This window comes from Mustela lutreola, chromosome 6 (genome assembly GCF_030435805.1).
Source record: "Mustela lutreola isolate mMusLut2 chromosome 6, mMusLut2.pri, whole genome shotgun sequence".
In the NCBI taxonomy this organism is placed as follows: Eukaryota; Metazoa; Chordata; class Mammalia; order Carnivora; family Mustelidae; genus Mustela; species Mustela lutreola.
Genome location: NC_081295.1, coordinates 158,741,757 through 158,754,554, shown reverse-complemented (window position 1 = coordinate 158,754,554; position 12,798 = coordinate 158,741,757). Strand labels below are relative to the sequence as shown.

General features: G+C 58.2%; 1 protein-coding gene and 3 long non-coding RNA genes across 5 annotated transcripts; 1 reads left to right on the top strand and 3 right to left on the bottom strand.

Moving 5' to 3' along the window:
• On the bottom strand, positions 1-1,755 carry LOC131833313 (uncharacterized). The gene is made up of 3 exons (XR_009354380.1): positions 1,570-1,755; positions 932-1,012; positions 1-840 (listed from the first exon to the last, which is right to left on the bottom strand). It is a non-coding gene; the product is annotated as an uncharacterized LOC131833313 (long non-coding RNA).
• A 1,370-nt stretch (positions 1,756-3,125) lies between these two features.
• On the top strand, positions 3,126-12,733 carry MOG (myelin oligodendrocyte glycoprotein). Of its 2 annotated transcripts, none has more exons than XM_059179551.1 (8): positions 3,126-3,393; positions 4,441-4,788; positions 8,657-8,770; positions 9,929-9,949; positions 10,270-10,290; positions 11,574-11,690; positions 11,826-11,841; positions 12,082-12,733. In XM_059179551.1, the coding sequence occupies exons 1-7, from the start codon at positions 3,312-3,314 to the stop codon at positions 11,831-11,833; spliced, it is 711 nt and encodes a 236-aa protein (XP_059035534.1). In that variant the 5' UTR covers positions 3,126-3,311; the 3' UTR covers positions 11,834-11,841; positions 12,082-12,733. The 2 variants fall into 2 exon arrangements, with proteins under 2 accessions (XP_059035534.1, XP_059035533.1); XM_059179550.1 differs by having other exon boundaries at positions 3,128-3,393; positions 11,821-11,841.
• Positions 3,392-4,444, bottom strand: LOC131834857 (uncharacterized). The gene is made up of 3 exons (XR_009354978.1): positions 4,290-4,444; positions 3,883-3,990; positions 3,392-3,790 (listed from the first exon to the last, which is right to left on the bottom strand). It is a non-coding gene; the product is annotated as an uncharacterized LOC131834857 (long non-coding RNA).
• Positions 6,468-8,659, bottom strand: LOC131834856 (uncharacterized). The gene is made up of 3 exons (XR_009354977.1): positions 7,528-8,659; positions 7,292-7,417; positions 6,468-6,720 (listed from the first exon to the last, which is right to left on the bottom strand). It is a non-coding gene; the product is annotated as an uncharacterized LOC131834856 (long non-coding RNA).
• Positions 12,734-12,798: the final 65 nt, after the last annotated feature.

Sequence of the window (12,798 nt, the reverse complement as noted above, 5' to 3'; positions counted from 1 at the left end):
AAAAATTATTACCATTTGTGTTTTAAAAACTGCAAGGTGAGGGGAATGATTTCTCTTGGAGCCTCCTCTAGTGGCCAATACGTGGAAAGATTCAGAGAAAGAAGGCGCTGGACGGTTGGAGGGAGGTTTTCAAGGGACATTATTTTATGCCTTTTGGATTTTGAAACAAAGCATATGAATAACCACAAAAATTAATTTTTTGCAAGTGCAAGGGAGCTACATCATGTGTCACTGTGGAAAGACGCCTTGTTAAGTGGCCACAAGAAGCGGAACAGGGTGTGTGTCTCCTTGGTGGGAGATGAGAGCCGGACGCCGAGTCCGGAGGGCTCACACGGCGCTCTGACCGGTAAGCCCCCGAGGAGCTGTCTCTCCCGGCGTGCTTCCTACCAGCACAAGGACAGCCGGTCAGGAGCCCACGGTCGCTGGGTACAGCATCCCGGTCCCCCGGCATGACTGGGGGCCTGGGCTGCCATCCGACGTGGTGGGGGAGAGGTGCAGAGAAAACCGAAGCAGCCAAGGAGAGAAGAGCACACAAGAACAGCCCAGGAAGGCCTGTGCGGTCACGTCCCCGGCCGCACTAGGTCAGATAAAGCCACACTTGAGCACTGAGGGAAATGCCCAGCTCTGAACAGCACAGGGCGGCTTCACCCCATCCGCTCACCCCCTCCTCTCCACACCTGCAAAAACCGACGCTCCAGCACCCGGAATTCTGTAAATGGTGATGCCACTGGCTTCTTTTACCCGGTGGCCCCTCCTCTTGTTCACCTCGCCTTTGCGCGGAGACCACGTCATCCCTGGGACAGCTCCTCCGGCTCCAGGGGCCACCCGCCTTCCAGAGACCTGAGACGGGGGAGGACCCGAAGGTGAGTGTGGCTCGGGACTGGTGTGGTCCCCACAGGTGCCCACAGGTGCCAGACTGCGGAGGGAAAACCTGCTCAAATTCCATCCCTGCCGCTCTGTGGTGGTGTGACCTGTGGCACGTGACTTCATTCGCGTGCTTCTGTTTCCTCATCTGTAACATAAGAATGGAAATAGTTTAACATTGGTTTCGCTGTTGTAGGATTAAATGAATCAATACAAGCAAATCGGTTAGGATGGCACCACAGGGAAGCGCCCAGTAAGGTGTTTCTTTGGTGTTTGTTTTCAGAAACACTGTGAGTTCTCCAAAGTGGCTTTGATTGGCTAACTTCTTTTTTTAAATATTTTATTAATTTACTCAACAGAGGGAGAGAGAACATGTAAGCTGGGGGAGCAGCAGGCAGAAGCAGAGGGGGAAGCAGGCTCCTCACTGAGCAGGGAGCCCGAAGCAGAGCTCCATCCCAGGACCCTGAGATCATGACCTGAAACAAAGGCAGAGGTTTAACTGACTGAGCGCCCCAGGTGCCCCCAGTCGGCCAGCTCTTGGCCCTCTGCTCTCCCAGCCCTGCACCCCACCTGTCTCCCATCCAGCTTTGACCACCGGAGGACAACTGGACGACTTCCAGCCCTGCCCAGGGAAGTATCTTGCCCCTGGGGAGACACTCAGGCCAACGCAGAGCCTGCCCTCCCACCTGATTGACCCCTCCCGACCTTGGCGGTCACCCTCACGGCTCCAGAGTGGCCAGCCTGCGTGTGCCCAGCTCCAGCCGCCTTGCGGGAAGAAGTGACAAGCCATTCCGGGCTCAGCTGACCAGTCTGTTCTCCTAGCAATTCAGGCTCACCTCAGACAAAAGCAGAAAACGTACACCCCAGTGGGGTTCCTGGCCCTTGAACAGTGCCGCCCAGTGTAAGTTCTTGCGTTGACGACAATGGCCCCTGTGTGTGCTGTCCCGCGTGTTAACCACTAGCTGCGTGTGCTGCTGGGCATTTGAAACACAGCTGGTGATCAGGGAACTGAACTTCAAATTTTATTTAATTTTAATCTGAACGAGCACTGTGGCTAGTGATGGTTGTGTTGGACGACACGGTTTTAAACTGTCCATCCTGACTCTTTTTTACAGCCTTACTTTAAGATTGGCAAATGCGCTTTTCAAATTTGGTGACTGATGTGAAAATGTTAGGGCTCAAGAGCAAACAGCCAAGAAAGAATTCTTGAGACATTTTTGGTGCAAGAGGGTGGTTTATTGAAGCAGGGGGGCAGGATCTGTGGGCAGAGAGAGCCGCACCGGGGTCAGGAGGGGTACCCTTTATAGACTTCCAAGTTGTGAGGGGTCCAAGAGAGCATAAGTCACTAAGGAATTTGGAAGCAAGGTTTCCAGGACCTTGAGGAGACTCGCTATTGTTGGGAAGGGTCATTTATTACCGTCCAATAGAACCTGAGTCATGAGACCCTTCAGATGTGTATCGGTGGGCCATATGCTGGGGGGCTGGTTGCCAGATCAAATCCTGGAGGTTTGGAGATAAAGGAAATTTCTGAAGGAATTTTTATATGCTAAAGTAGACTTACAGGATCCTGAGGGTCAGGATAATGTTAAGCGAAGGTCGCCCTCTGCTCTTAGCAGGGTATTAACGTCGAGGCAGCTGAGCTCCCAGGGGAAGGTCACTGCCCGTTCCAAGGACTTGTCAGTGGACTGTGGGCTGTAAGGAAGTTTAACTTTTTTTTCCTTTGCTCTCGTTCTCCCCGTCAGCGATGCCGCTGGTCCTACTCTTCATGGAGCTACTGAGTCTACGGGCAGGAAGAAGGTCTCACTTCTCCCTGTGACAGTGAGGAAGTCAAAGCATGATGCCAAGGCCGGGAGATGGGCCCTGCCGGGGCCTCCCTCCTCCACGCTGGCCTCTCGGAGCACAGGCAACGCTCAGCTCACGCCCTTCCCAAATGTGTTCTCGGGGAACGGGCCCAAGCGATCCCGCACACATCAGAACGGAAGGAAGGCAGCCCGGCCGTGTGTCGGAGAGAGGGCAGTTAGAGGTCAGGGAGATTGCCGGGCTTCCCCTTCCTAAAACCCACAACAATTCTTCCCCCTTGGCAGACAGCAGGAAGAGAGGGCTTGAAGGAACCTCACAGACCATAGGACAGCCCTTCCTGAGGCCCAGCGAGTGGTCACCCCCAGAAGCCCCAGGAATGCTGGGCTGCAGGAGGGGCTGGGGGGAGCCAGTACCAGGCGGCCTCTGCTCCAGGCCCTGGTCACCCCCTGGGTCAGTAGCCCTTTTGTGTAAGTGCCTGGTGGGGCTGACTCGGCCGTTCGTGGGAGCACAGCTGTGGCACAGCCTGGAGGAGGCCGGCCTCCTGGATCCTCCCTCAGGCTTCGTCAGAGGCAGGGGACATGCACCCCGAGGGCCTCTGCTTGGCCTGACCCTGCTGCAGGGACGCTCTGTCCCCAGTCCTCGCGGAGATGGCTAGTTCGTGGAGGTCCTGCTTGCCCGGCTGCCTCCCCTCCCTGGTCCTCCTCCTCCAGCTGTCCTGCAGCTCCGCAGGTAAGACTGATCTTTATTTCTGCCTTGAGGCGACCCTGGGTTCACCTTCAATTCATCCTCAAGGTGCATCGCACATTATCTGTCCAAACCCTGGGTGTGCTGACAGGCTCCCTGCGCGCTTCAGCATCGGGCCCGAGCTCCATAACGCAGCCATAAGGCAGCCCCAGCCCAGGTCTCCTTGAGCTTATCCAGACCGACCTTTCCCGCGTTGCCTCCTCCGACTGATGACTGCGGACTGGAGCGGCCGTCAGGGTGGACCGGGAGGAGGCGGTGCCCGTCCCCTGATAAGTCGCGATCTATGCTGACTGGCCGCGTCCCTTCGTGTCGGAGAGCTCTCTCCCACGGGATCGGGCGCTCGAGTTTTCAGAGGAGCCCTGCTGCCATGTGCTGTCGGGTGCTGGGGCCCATAAAGGAAAAACATCCAGAAGACAGGCTCTCCGCCTCAGGGAGATTCTCCCCTCCCAATAGGGGAGGCCCAGCCCCACTTACCCCTTGAGAAATCCTAGCAGGTGTCATGGGAAACCAGTCTTCCCTTCTAGGAGCTCTGAGTCTGGCTGACAGACACACTCCACGTGGCAAAAAGTTTGGGAGCCTGGGCTGAAGGCACAGAGGAGAGGAGGGAAGTAGAGCCGCCCCAGTGGGGGACATCTAGGGAACAGCGTGTGAACAAGGACCAAAGCAAACCCACCAGGGGAAAGTAGGGAGCGGCTTGGATAGGTTCAGACAGGGCCCACCCCATCCCCCGTCCCAAAAATTAAACTGTAAGATGCCAGGACCACATCCCGTGATGGGACCTAACAGCTGGGCTAGAGAGTCAGCGATGGAGACAGCCGGCAGGAGCAGCTCTGCAGGGTGGCCACATACTAGAACCTTCCTCCCATCCAGGGCGCTCGCACCTCTGTAACCAGGGATTTCCCCTTCCTGGTTCAAGAACTCCGTCTACAAATCAGTGTCTTCTTCCTTGGCTCTAGCACACAGCCCTTCCCAGGACGTGTTTCTGTGTTGAGGTCCCGTGACTCAGTTTTTTTTCTTTGGTGTCTTGGACAGGTCAGTTCAGGGTCATAGGACCGGGCCACCCCATCCGGGCGCTGGTGGGCGATGAGGCCGAGCTGCCGTGTCGCATCTACCCTGGGAAGAACGCCACAGGCATGGAGGTGGGCTGGTACCGGCCCCCCTTCTCCAGGGTGGTCCATCTCTACCGAAACGGCAAGGACCAGGATGCAGAGCAGGCGCCCGAATATCGGGGACGGACTGAACTGCTGAAAGAAGCCATGGGCGAGGGGAAGGTGACCCTCAGGATCCGCAACGTGAGGTTCTCCGACGAAGGAGGGTTCACCTGCTTCTTCCGAGATCATTCCTACCAGGAGGAGGCGGCCATGGAACTGAGAGTGGAAGGTGAGTGTTTGAGGGGGCGCGACCTCCCTGAGACTGGACCCTCTCTCAACGGAGACGCCACCCTGCGGCTCACAGCCCCCGCTGTGGGACAGGGGGGTGCGTACACTCACGGCCGGCCAGCTGGGGAAGCCGGGCCTGAGGCAGGGCGAGGAGGCAGCAAATGGCCTGGACCCCAGAACTGCATGAGGGCCGTGCCCCCGGCTGGGGGCTGTGGGTGACGGGCTGCTGGAGGTGGGCACCGAGCTGGGGGCTGTGGGTGACGGGCTGCTGGAGGTGGGCACCGAGCTGGGGGCTGTGGGTGACGGGCTGCTGGAGGTGGGCACCCAGCACAGACGTCACGGTCCCGGCCGCAGGGGTAGTGGATACGGAGAGACGACTATGAGACGGTCCCATAGGGCAGTTACGGGAGGGCGAGCACACACAGAGACAAACATTTTAAAAAATAAAGAAGCGGAGAAACAGAGGCAGCACCACCCAGAATCGTCCATTCCTGGTTGGTTTTGTTGTTGTTGTTGTTTTGCCGCTAGAGGGGGTGCAAATAACCCGAGAGTGACTTCCAGGGCCAAGCGGACTTTCTTCCTTCCACGTCTGGCTCTGGAATGTCTCCTTGTTTGTTGGTTCTAAAGGGAGGCAGGATTCCGAAGGAGCCCAACTACCCAAGCCCAGCACAGAGGCCCCCCCGGTGGGTGTGGGTGTTTTATTGGACGAGGAACAAGCCCGGAAAACGTGCTCCAAGTAACGACACAAAGGAGCAAACGTGTGAAAGAGAGACGCTCCCCTCCGAGTTCGCTCTCGGGAGTGTTTGGATGAGGGGGGTTTGGGCATTTGTTGTTCGGTCCCCTCAGGTGGGGTGCGGGGAGGGAGCCCTGACTGCCACTGCCCTTGGCTGAAGAACAGCGTCTCAGGGTCCTTCCGCGGCTCCGCACGCGCTCGGGAGACAATCCGTCGCTTCTGTGTGTCGCGGCCAGAAGATGGCCTGGTGTGCGCGGTAACAACGCCCGACGCCTGCAGGAGGGCGTCCGGGCTGTGAAAACGGCTTTGTGCGCCCTGCGAGGTCGGGCGCACGGCTGGCCCGGCTGGGGGCCTGGGCGCGCGGCCGTGTCCTCGCGAGGACGGTCAGGGGTGGCATTCCTGCCTTCCCGTTCCGAGTCTGCCTCCCCCAGCACAACCCCGTCCCCAAGGACAGAAGGAAGAGGGAGCAAGGGAGGGAGAGAGGAAGGAAGGAAGGGAGAGAGAGAAGAGAGCAGGACAGGGGACTCGGCCAGGCGAGAGGAAGGAAGAGGGGAGGAAGGGAAGAGAGAGCGAGAGAAACGAAACCGCCTCCGGGGACGGTGTTCCCTGGGTTGAGGTTCCACGTCCCAGCCCGGGTCCTCCCAGCTCAGAGTCTGCGAGCCTGAGTCTAAGGAAAGTGTTTTACCCGTAAACAAGGGACCGCCCCCTCGCCGGGGAGCAGGAATCCGAGCAGCTCGAGGACTGAACTGCAGTGACTGTTAGAGCAGAGAATCACCTCCCCGCCTTCTCTCCAGAGTCTTTCTCTTTCTTTCCGACTTTTTTTCTTGCATTTTTGTGATTTTACTACCTATTTTCTCTAAGCCTTTCCTCCTACGCTTCATTATGAAACTTAAAAGCATCACAGAAGCAGAGAGACGATCACAGGGAGCCTCGAGGGTCCCACCCCCTTTCTGCGGCAGTCACCCAGGTGGACAGACAGACTGCCAGTTCCCCTGACCCGCAAGTCTCTCCCCTCCCCCACTGAATTACCAGGGCAAATCCTAGGCATTATTATCATTAAATCACTAAATGTGCAAGAATGGGTCACTCAAGGGCACTGGGCTGACTCAATCCATGGAGCATATGACTCACCATCTCAAGGTCATCTGGGGTGATCTCAGTGACTCTTGATCTCAAGGTCACAATGGGGGGGTGAGTTTACTTGGAAAACAAACAAGAAGAAAGTACCACTTCTTTTAAAAGGGAAGAACTCTTTTAAAAAACCATAAACACGGGCGGCTGGGTGGCTCAGTGGGTTAAAGCCTCTGCCTTCAGCTCAGGTCGTGATCCCAGGGTCCTGGGATCAAGCCCCACATCAGGCTCTCTGCTCAGCAGGGAGCCTGCTTTCCTCTCTCTCTCTCTCTCTCTCTCTGCCTGCCTCTCTGTCTACTTGTGATCTCTCTTTGTCAAATAAATAAATAAAATCTTTTTAAAAATAAATAAAAATAAAAAACCATAAACACAATATTGTCAACCTGTCTTTTAAAATTAACAAAAATTCCCTAATATCCTCAATGCCACTCTCTGTTCAAATTCCCCTGCCGGCTACCCAAATATATTTCTAGAGCTGTTCAGTTTGAGTCAGGTCTAACCGAGATCCACAGGCTGCTGTTTGCCCTGTGGAGTTTCCCACGCTCTAGCTTTGCTGGTCCATCCCCATTCTGTTCTACACAGTGCCCCATCTTTGTGTTTCTTGTAAACTGAGAGAGAAGTACAACCAGGTGTAACTTACTTTTCCAAGCATTCGTAGGTGATGCTCTCTCCTGTTACTTTCCATCAGCAGGCCCCTAATGGCTCCTTCTCTCCCGTTTTGTGATTCTAGCACTTTGTGAAGGTATACAAGTGTGCAAGTCTGTACCTGCAGGGAACTTGGGATAAGAACTTGGAGAGCAGAATTGGCTACATTTTCTTCTGGGGCACATCACAGATAAGAGCCTTAACCTGCAGCTCGAAGGATTTGGTTCCTACCTAAGAAACCCTCTCGGTCCAGTTGCGTGCTGTCCCTTGCTGTCTCTTGGTCCGTGCCCTTGATGGCCCTGTCTTTATCTGTCCCAGGATAGCAGAGAACAAGATGAGGTGGGCTGAGCCAGCTGGACACACTGAGCTTAGACAGGCAGAGCTCTTGGGCATGGATGAACGAGATTCTGGAATGGCAAGTTCCAGGTGGGGGCAGAGCCAGAGCCGGAGACCACCCCCATCCATGGTCCCACACCACATCCCCTCAGTCATCAAACCACCCTAGGAGGGGTTCATAACTGCACCGGGGACGTCAACGGACCCCTGTGCTCTCTCTTTTTTTAGGTAAACTCTGTTCCCAATGTGGGGCTTGAACTCACAATCCTAAGATGGAGACTCCTGTTCCCTACTGAGGAGCCAGCCAGGAACCTCCCCCGCCTCGGCCCTTCTGTTTTTACCCTTCCCAGAGGGATCTTTCAAATGCATGAAATAAAACATATTTGTACTGAAACACGGCTATCAAAATGTTACAAGATATGAAGCGGCCCTGAGAACTACTGTAATTTCAAAGTAGTGATGATAGGGGCACCTGGGTGGCTCACTTGTTAAAGTAGTGATGAACCAAAGTGATATATTTTGAGGTTTCTGCAAACCACTCTAACATGGTATGAAAATATTTGTGTTTTTTCTTGATGACAAAGTCAGATTCTCTTCATACTATTGTGGCACGTTGCCTACAGACCTGCTAATGGGAAGAAATGCTAAATTTCAGTTCAAAGATGACTAAAAATAACTCCATTTGGTTTTCCCCTCTAACTGCACGGATCCTGACTCCCTAACCCCCACCCCGGCCCAGCTCAGGGTCAAGCTGTGCTCTAGTCTCGTGGGACTGTGGCCCCCTCCTCCAGAGGGGTGGTCGTGGGTCAGTGCGGTCACCCCCTGGCACCCCCCCAGCCCCCCCACCCCAGCCCGGTGCGCTGTGAGGACCTGACCTAAGTCTCTTAGCTGGTTCCTAAACTCTGTAAGACGGGCCTCGCCCGCGGGGAGCCTTCCCGGAAGCAGACCCGCTTCCCCCTGGGGCTGTGCCAGGGCCTCAGGATCAGTGCGGGGCCGGGGCTGCAGCGCTCCTTCTGCCTTCCAGACCCCTTCTACTGGATCAACCCCGGCGTGCTGGTCCTCCTCGCCGTGCTCCCGGTGCTGCTGCTGCAGATCGCCGCGGGCCTCGTCTACCTCTGCCTGCAGCACAGACTGAGAGGTAAGGGCTGGAGGGCGGGCCGCCCCCCACCCCCGGGAACGCGCTCGGAGCTGGGCGGCCTGGTGCCGAGTTCCGAGGGGCATCGGGTCCAAGCTGCGGAAGCCGAGTCTACGCCTTACCGCGCGCTTGCACTTCTGCAACGGGTCCCCGCATTCCCTGCGCGGCGGGGCCGACCTGCAACAGCCCGTATCACCGCGGGCCTCCCCGCCAGGCGCGCGAGGGTCAGCAGTCCCGCGAGCGGACACACCTGCCAGGGGCGGGGCGCGGGGCTGTCCCCGCGGCCTCGGGACCGCACCTGGGCGCTTCACGCCGCGCCAGAGTGAGCGCAGGGCGTCGTCCTGCCCCTTCTCTCCCAGCTGTTCCGAGCCACGGCTCCCGGGCCCTGGGGGTCTTCTCTCCCCCGCCCCCCGCCGGTCCTGAGAGCAGAAACCACAGGGGAGGGCCGGGGTGTGCGAGCGGGCGTCGGGGTCCTCCCCGCCTTGAACCGGCCCCGGGTCCCGGCGCCCTACTCCGCCCGCGGTAGAGAGGCGGTCAGTCCCCTGGCTGAGCGGAGGGGGCGTGGGACGGGTGGAACCCCGGGCTCTTGGGGGCAGCTCGCTCCCCGCCGTCGGGGAGGGGGTGTTGTTACGTCCCGAGTCTCGGCAGCACCGTCTCCTCCCGATCCCCACGCTCGCGGCTTTACAGGTACTAAGTGCAGCCCAGTGGGGGTGGGGGGCGCCAAGGGCACCGAGACCCTGAGGCGGAGGCGCAGAGCAGCCGCAGTTCAGGTGAGGGCACCTGAAGCAGGTCGGGGCACTGCTGCCCGCCCCCCACCCCGGCTCCCTGCGTTCTGCATTCCTGTACTTCCTGCCACCAGCAGCTCGGAGCCTCTGCTCTGCCGTCCACCCGCTGCCTGCGCAAGGCCGGGGCTCTGCCGTCCACCCGCTGCCTGCGCAAGGCCGGGGCTCTGCCGTCCACCCGCTGCCTGCGCAAGGCCGGGGCTCTGCCGTCCACCCGCTGCCTGCGCAAGGCCCGGGCTCTGCAGTCCACCCGCTGCCTGCGCAAGGCCCGGGCTCTCCTGTCCACCCGCTGCCTGCGCAAGGCCCGGGGCGCCGGCGGTGGGACGGGCCCCATGTCCGGCCAGGGCTGGACTAACAGCGCTGCCTTTCTCTACCATAGGAAAGCTCCGCGCGGAGATCGGTGAGTTTTCGTCGCCCGCCCTCCGCGTTCCCTGCCTCCCCTTCGGCATCTCCGACACGGTCCACGGTCCTCGGTCAGGACCGTCCCCACGCCCCGGGATTCCTTCCGACGGAACTCCGCTAGTATTTCGGACCCCGCGGCCAGCCAGGAGCTGTGACCAGACTCCTTCCTCTGCCGCAGCCGGGGCAGAGTCCATCAGCTCCCCTTCCTCCAGGGGCGTTCCTCACTCCTGAGTTTTAAGTGACCGGATTGCAGAGGCTCCGAGGGGAAGGGGTCTCCTCTGAGTGCCCCACTGAGTCCCTCCCTGTGTTCCCTTTCAGAGAACCTGCACCGGACGTTTGGTAAGTGCCAGGGCCCAGTCAGCCCGGTGTGGGTGGGCCCCAGTCCGGGGGAAATGAGAACCCTCGCTCCCAGTTGGCCTCCTGCCTCTGCCCTTCACGCTGCCTTTTTGAGGAAGTCACGCTGAGATGTTGCTAGCAAGCACTCCTGTGACGCCTCTCCGGGCCACGCACTGTACCCTGAGCCTGGCCCGCCGACCCCTGCAGCAGGGAGACCAAGGCGTCTGTGTGCAGAAATTATGGAGGGGAGGTACCCGGGCCCTCCCAGGCATGCTGGCCATCCAGTTGGGGACAGGACACCAACATCATGGAGGACCGACTACTTATGCATCGTTGATGAAACCCACATGGTAGAAGTGTCCTTAGGAGCACAGAACAAGTGACTCTACGGGACTGATCAGGGAAGGCTTCCTGGAGGAAGACACACCAAGCCCCTTTACAATGTTGGCCCTTCAAGACTACAATCCCTATCCTTTTTGTTCACTGCCGTGTCCCCAGTGCTGAAGGAGCATGCCTGCAACAGAGGGGCACCCACATCCCCGCTGCATGGATGTTGCAGAAATGCTAAGATGCCTTAATGCAGAGCACAGAGGGTCGGTCGCTGCCCTGAGCAGCCTTCCTGAACAGGGGGCACACCCCTAGCACTTAGGACTCCCATCAGCGTGCAGACCACACACCCCGCAAAGGGAGGAAAGTGATCTTTGGTGGATTCAAAGCAAAGGTACTACCTTTCGGTACCATGAATCTCCTGGACATTCTGGTGAAACCTACGGACCCTTCTCCAGAATAATGTTTTTAAAAGGGTCACAGATAACAAGTACAGTTGCTGAGAAAACCACTGAAGTACAGGCATCAAAACATAAACCCATCTGTCATATAGTGACAAATGCTTCTTCAAACAACAAAAACGCACTAAACAATGTAGCAGCAGGTCCAATAATTTTGTCCAAATATTGATAGATATTTCCAGATTTCAGCAACAAGTCCAGCGGGAATGAGAGTTTATCTGTGGTTTCTCTTGGTAACAGGGTCATAGGTACTGTTGACGACTGGTTTGTGGCCTCCATTTTTAATGGAAGAAATGCTCAATTCAATTAAGGGCTGGTGAGAACCGGGATCCCGCACCGTTGTCACTCACTGGAGTTCCCCAGATGCCTGAACTCTGCACAGACAGAGCTGTGTGTTCTTGGGCCCATTCAGCCAGTTAAGAAGCCCAACAATACGCAGACTGGGGGGAGGGGGCAGGGGACAACCTCTAACCCAGTTTGTTCTGTGGTCACGCTCAGACCCCCACTTCCTGAGGGTGCCCTGCTGGAAGATAACCCTGTTTGTGCTGGTGCCAGTGCTCGGACCCCTGCTGGCCTTGGTCATCTGCTACAACTGGCTGCACCGGAGACTTGCAGGTGTGGTGGGAGGGCGGGCTCTCAGTGGTGTGGGGCCGCTACAGAGCAGGGGCCGGGGGGCGGGGGGGGGGTGCTGTGTGGGGAGGGGCGGGTCATCTTCCACCAGTCATGGATTTTTCTTTTTTTCCAGGGCAGTTTCTTGAGGAGCTAAGTAAGTTTTCTTCTCCCTTTATAAGCTGAGAAGGGAACCCCAGGCAGGCAGGGAGGAGGGGTGTGGGTCGGGGTGGCCGTCCCTCAGTCCCTCACGGCTGCCGCCTGCAGGGCCTTCCCTCCGGCCAGCCAGAGGGGTTGCGGAGGGCCTCGAGGCCAGGGGATTCCTGGGGGCCGTTCCTCTCGGCGGATCAAGGCTTGGTAAACACAGATTCGTCACGGTGTTTCCTCCTCCTTCCAGGAAACCCCTTCTGAGCGATGCTGCATCCTGGCCAGCCTGGAGGGCGGCCTGGTGGCCCTGGCACGGGCTCCCAGGGTGTGGCCTCCACCCGCCGCACTCTCACTGGCCTCCCCGCCACAGGGACATCCAGTCTGCATTTCCAGGAAGGCTGCGTCCTCTTCTCCCGTCTACCTTCCCCCCCCCGCCCCCGTCGGGCTGCCCACCCCGGCCACTCGCCATCTGCTGCGGCCAAGCAGGCATTCCTCTCTCGGACGGACGACACCTGTGCTGCTCAGGAACGCAGGCAGGACTGAGACCAGCCGCCTCCCTGCCGCCGATTCCTGTCCGCCAACATCGCCCATGGGGGTTGTTTCTTCCCCAGCGTCCATCCTGAGGGGCAGAGCTGAGGGGTGTGGAGGCTGCCGGGGAGGAGCAGGGGGAGCGAGAACCCTGGAGCCCCCTCCCCTGCCCCCTCCCCGCCCCGCGGGCAGCAGCAAGGGCCGCATCCGAACACCGGCTGGACTCCCCAGTTGCAGGGATGGGACCCCCGACCCCCCCACCTCCTTCCGCTCCCCTCTTAGCCCTACCACAGCCGCCACTGTCTTCTCAACAATTACCACTTGACGGTCGATCAGACACAAAGAAAATGGCAGGTGCTAATTAACGTACAGGAGTTTCCGTGTGCCACTTCTCCTGTCGTCTTTTCAGCATTTCCCTGGTCACCCCTCCCCCCTCCTC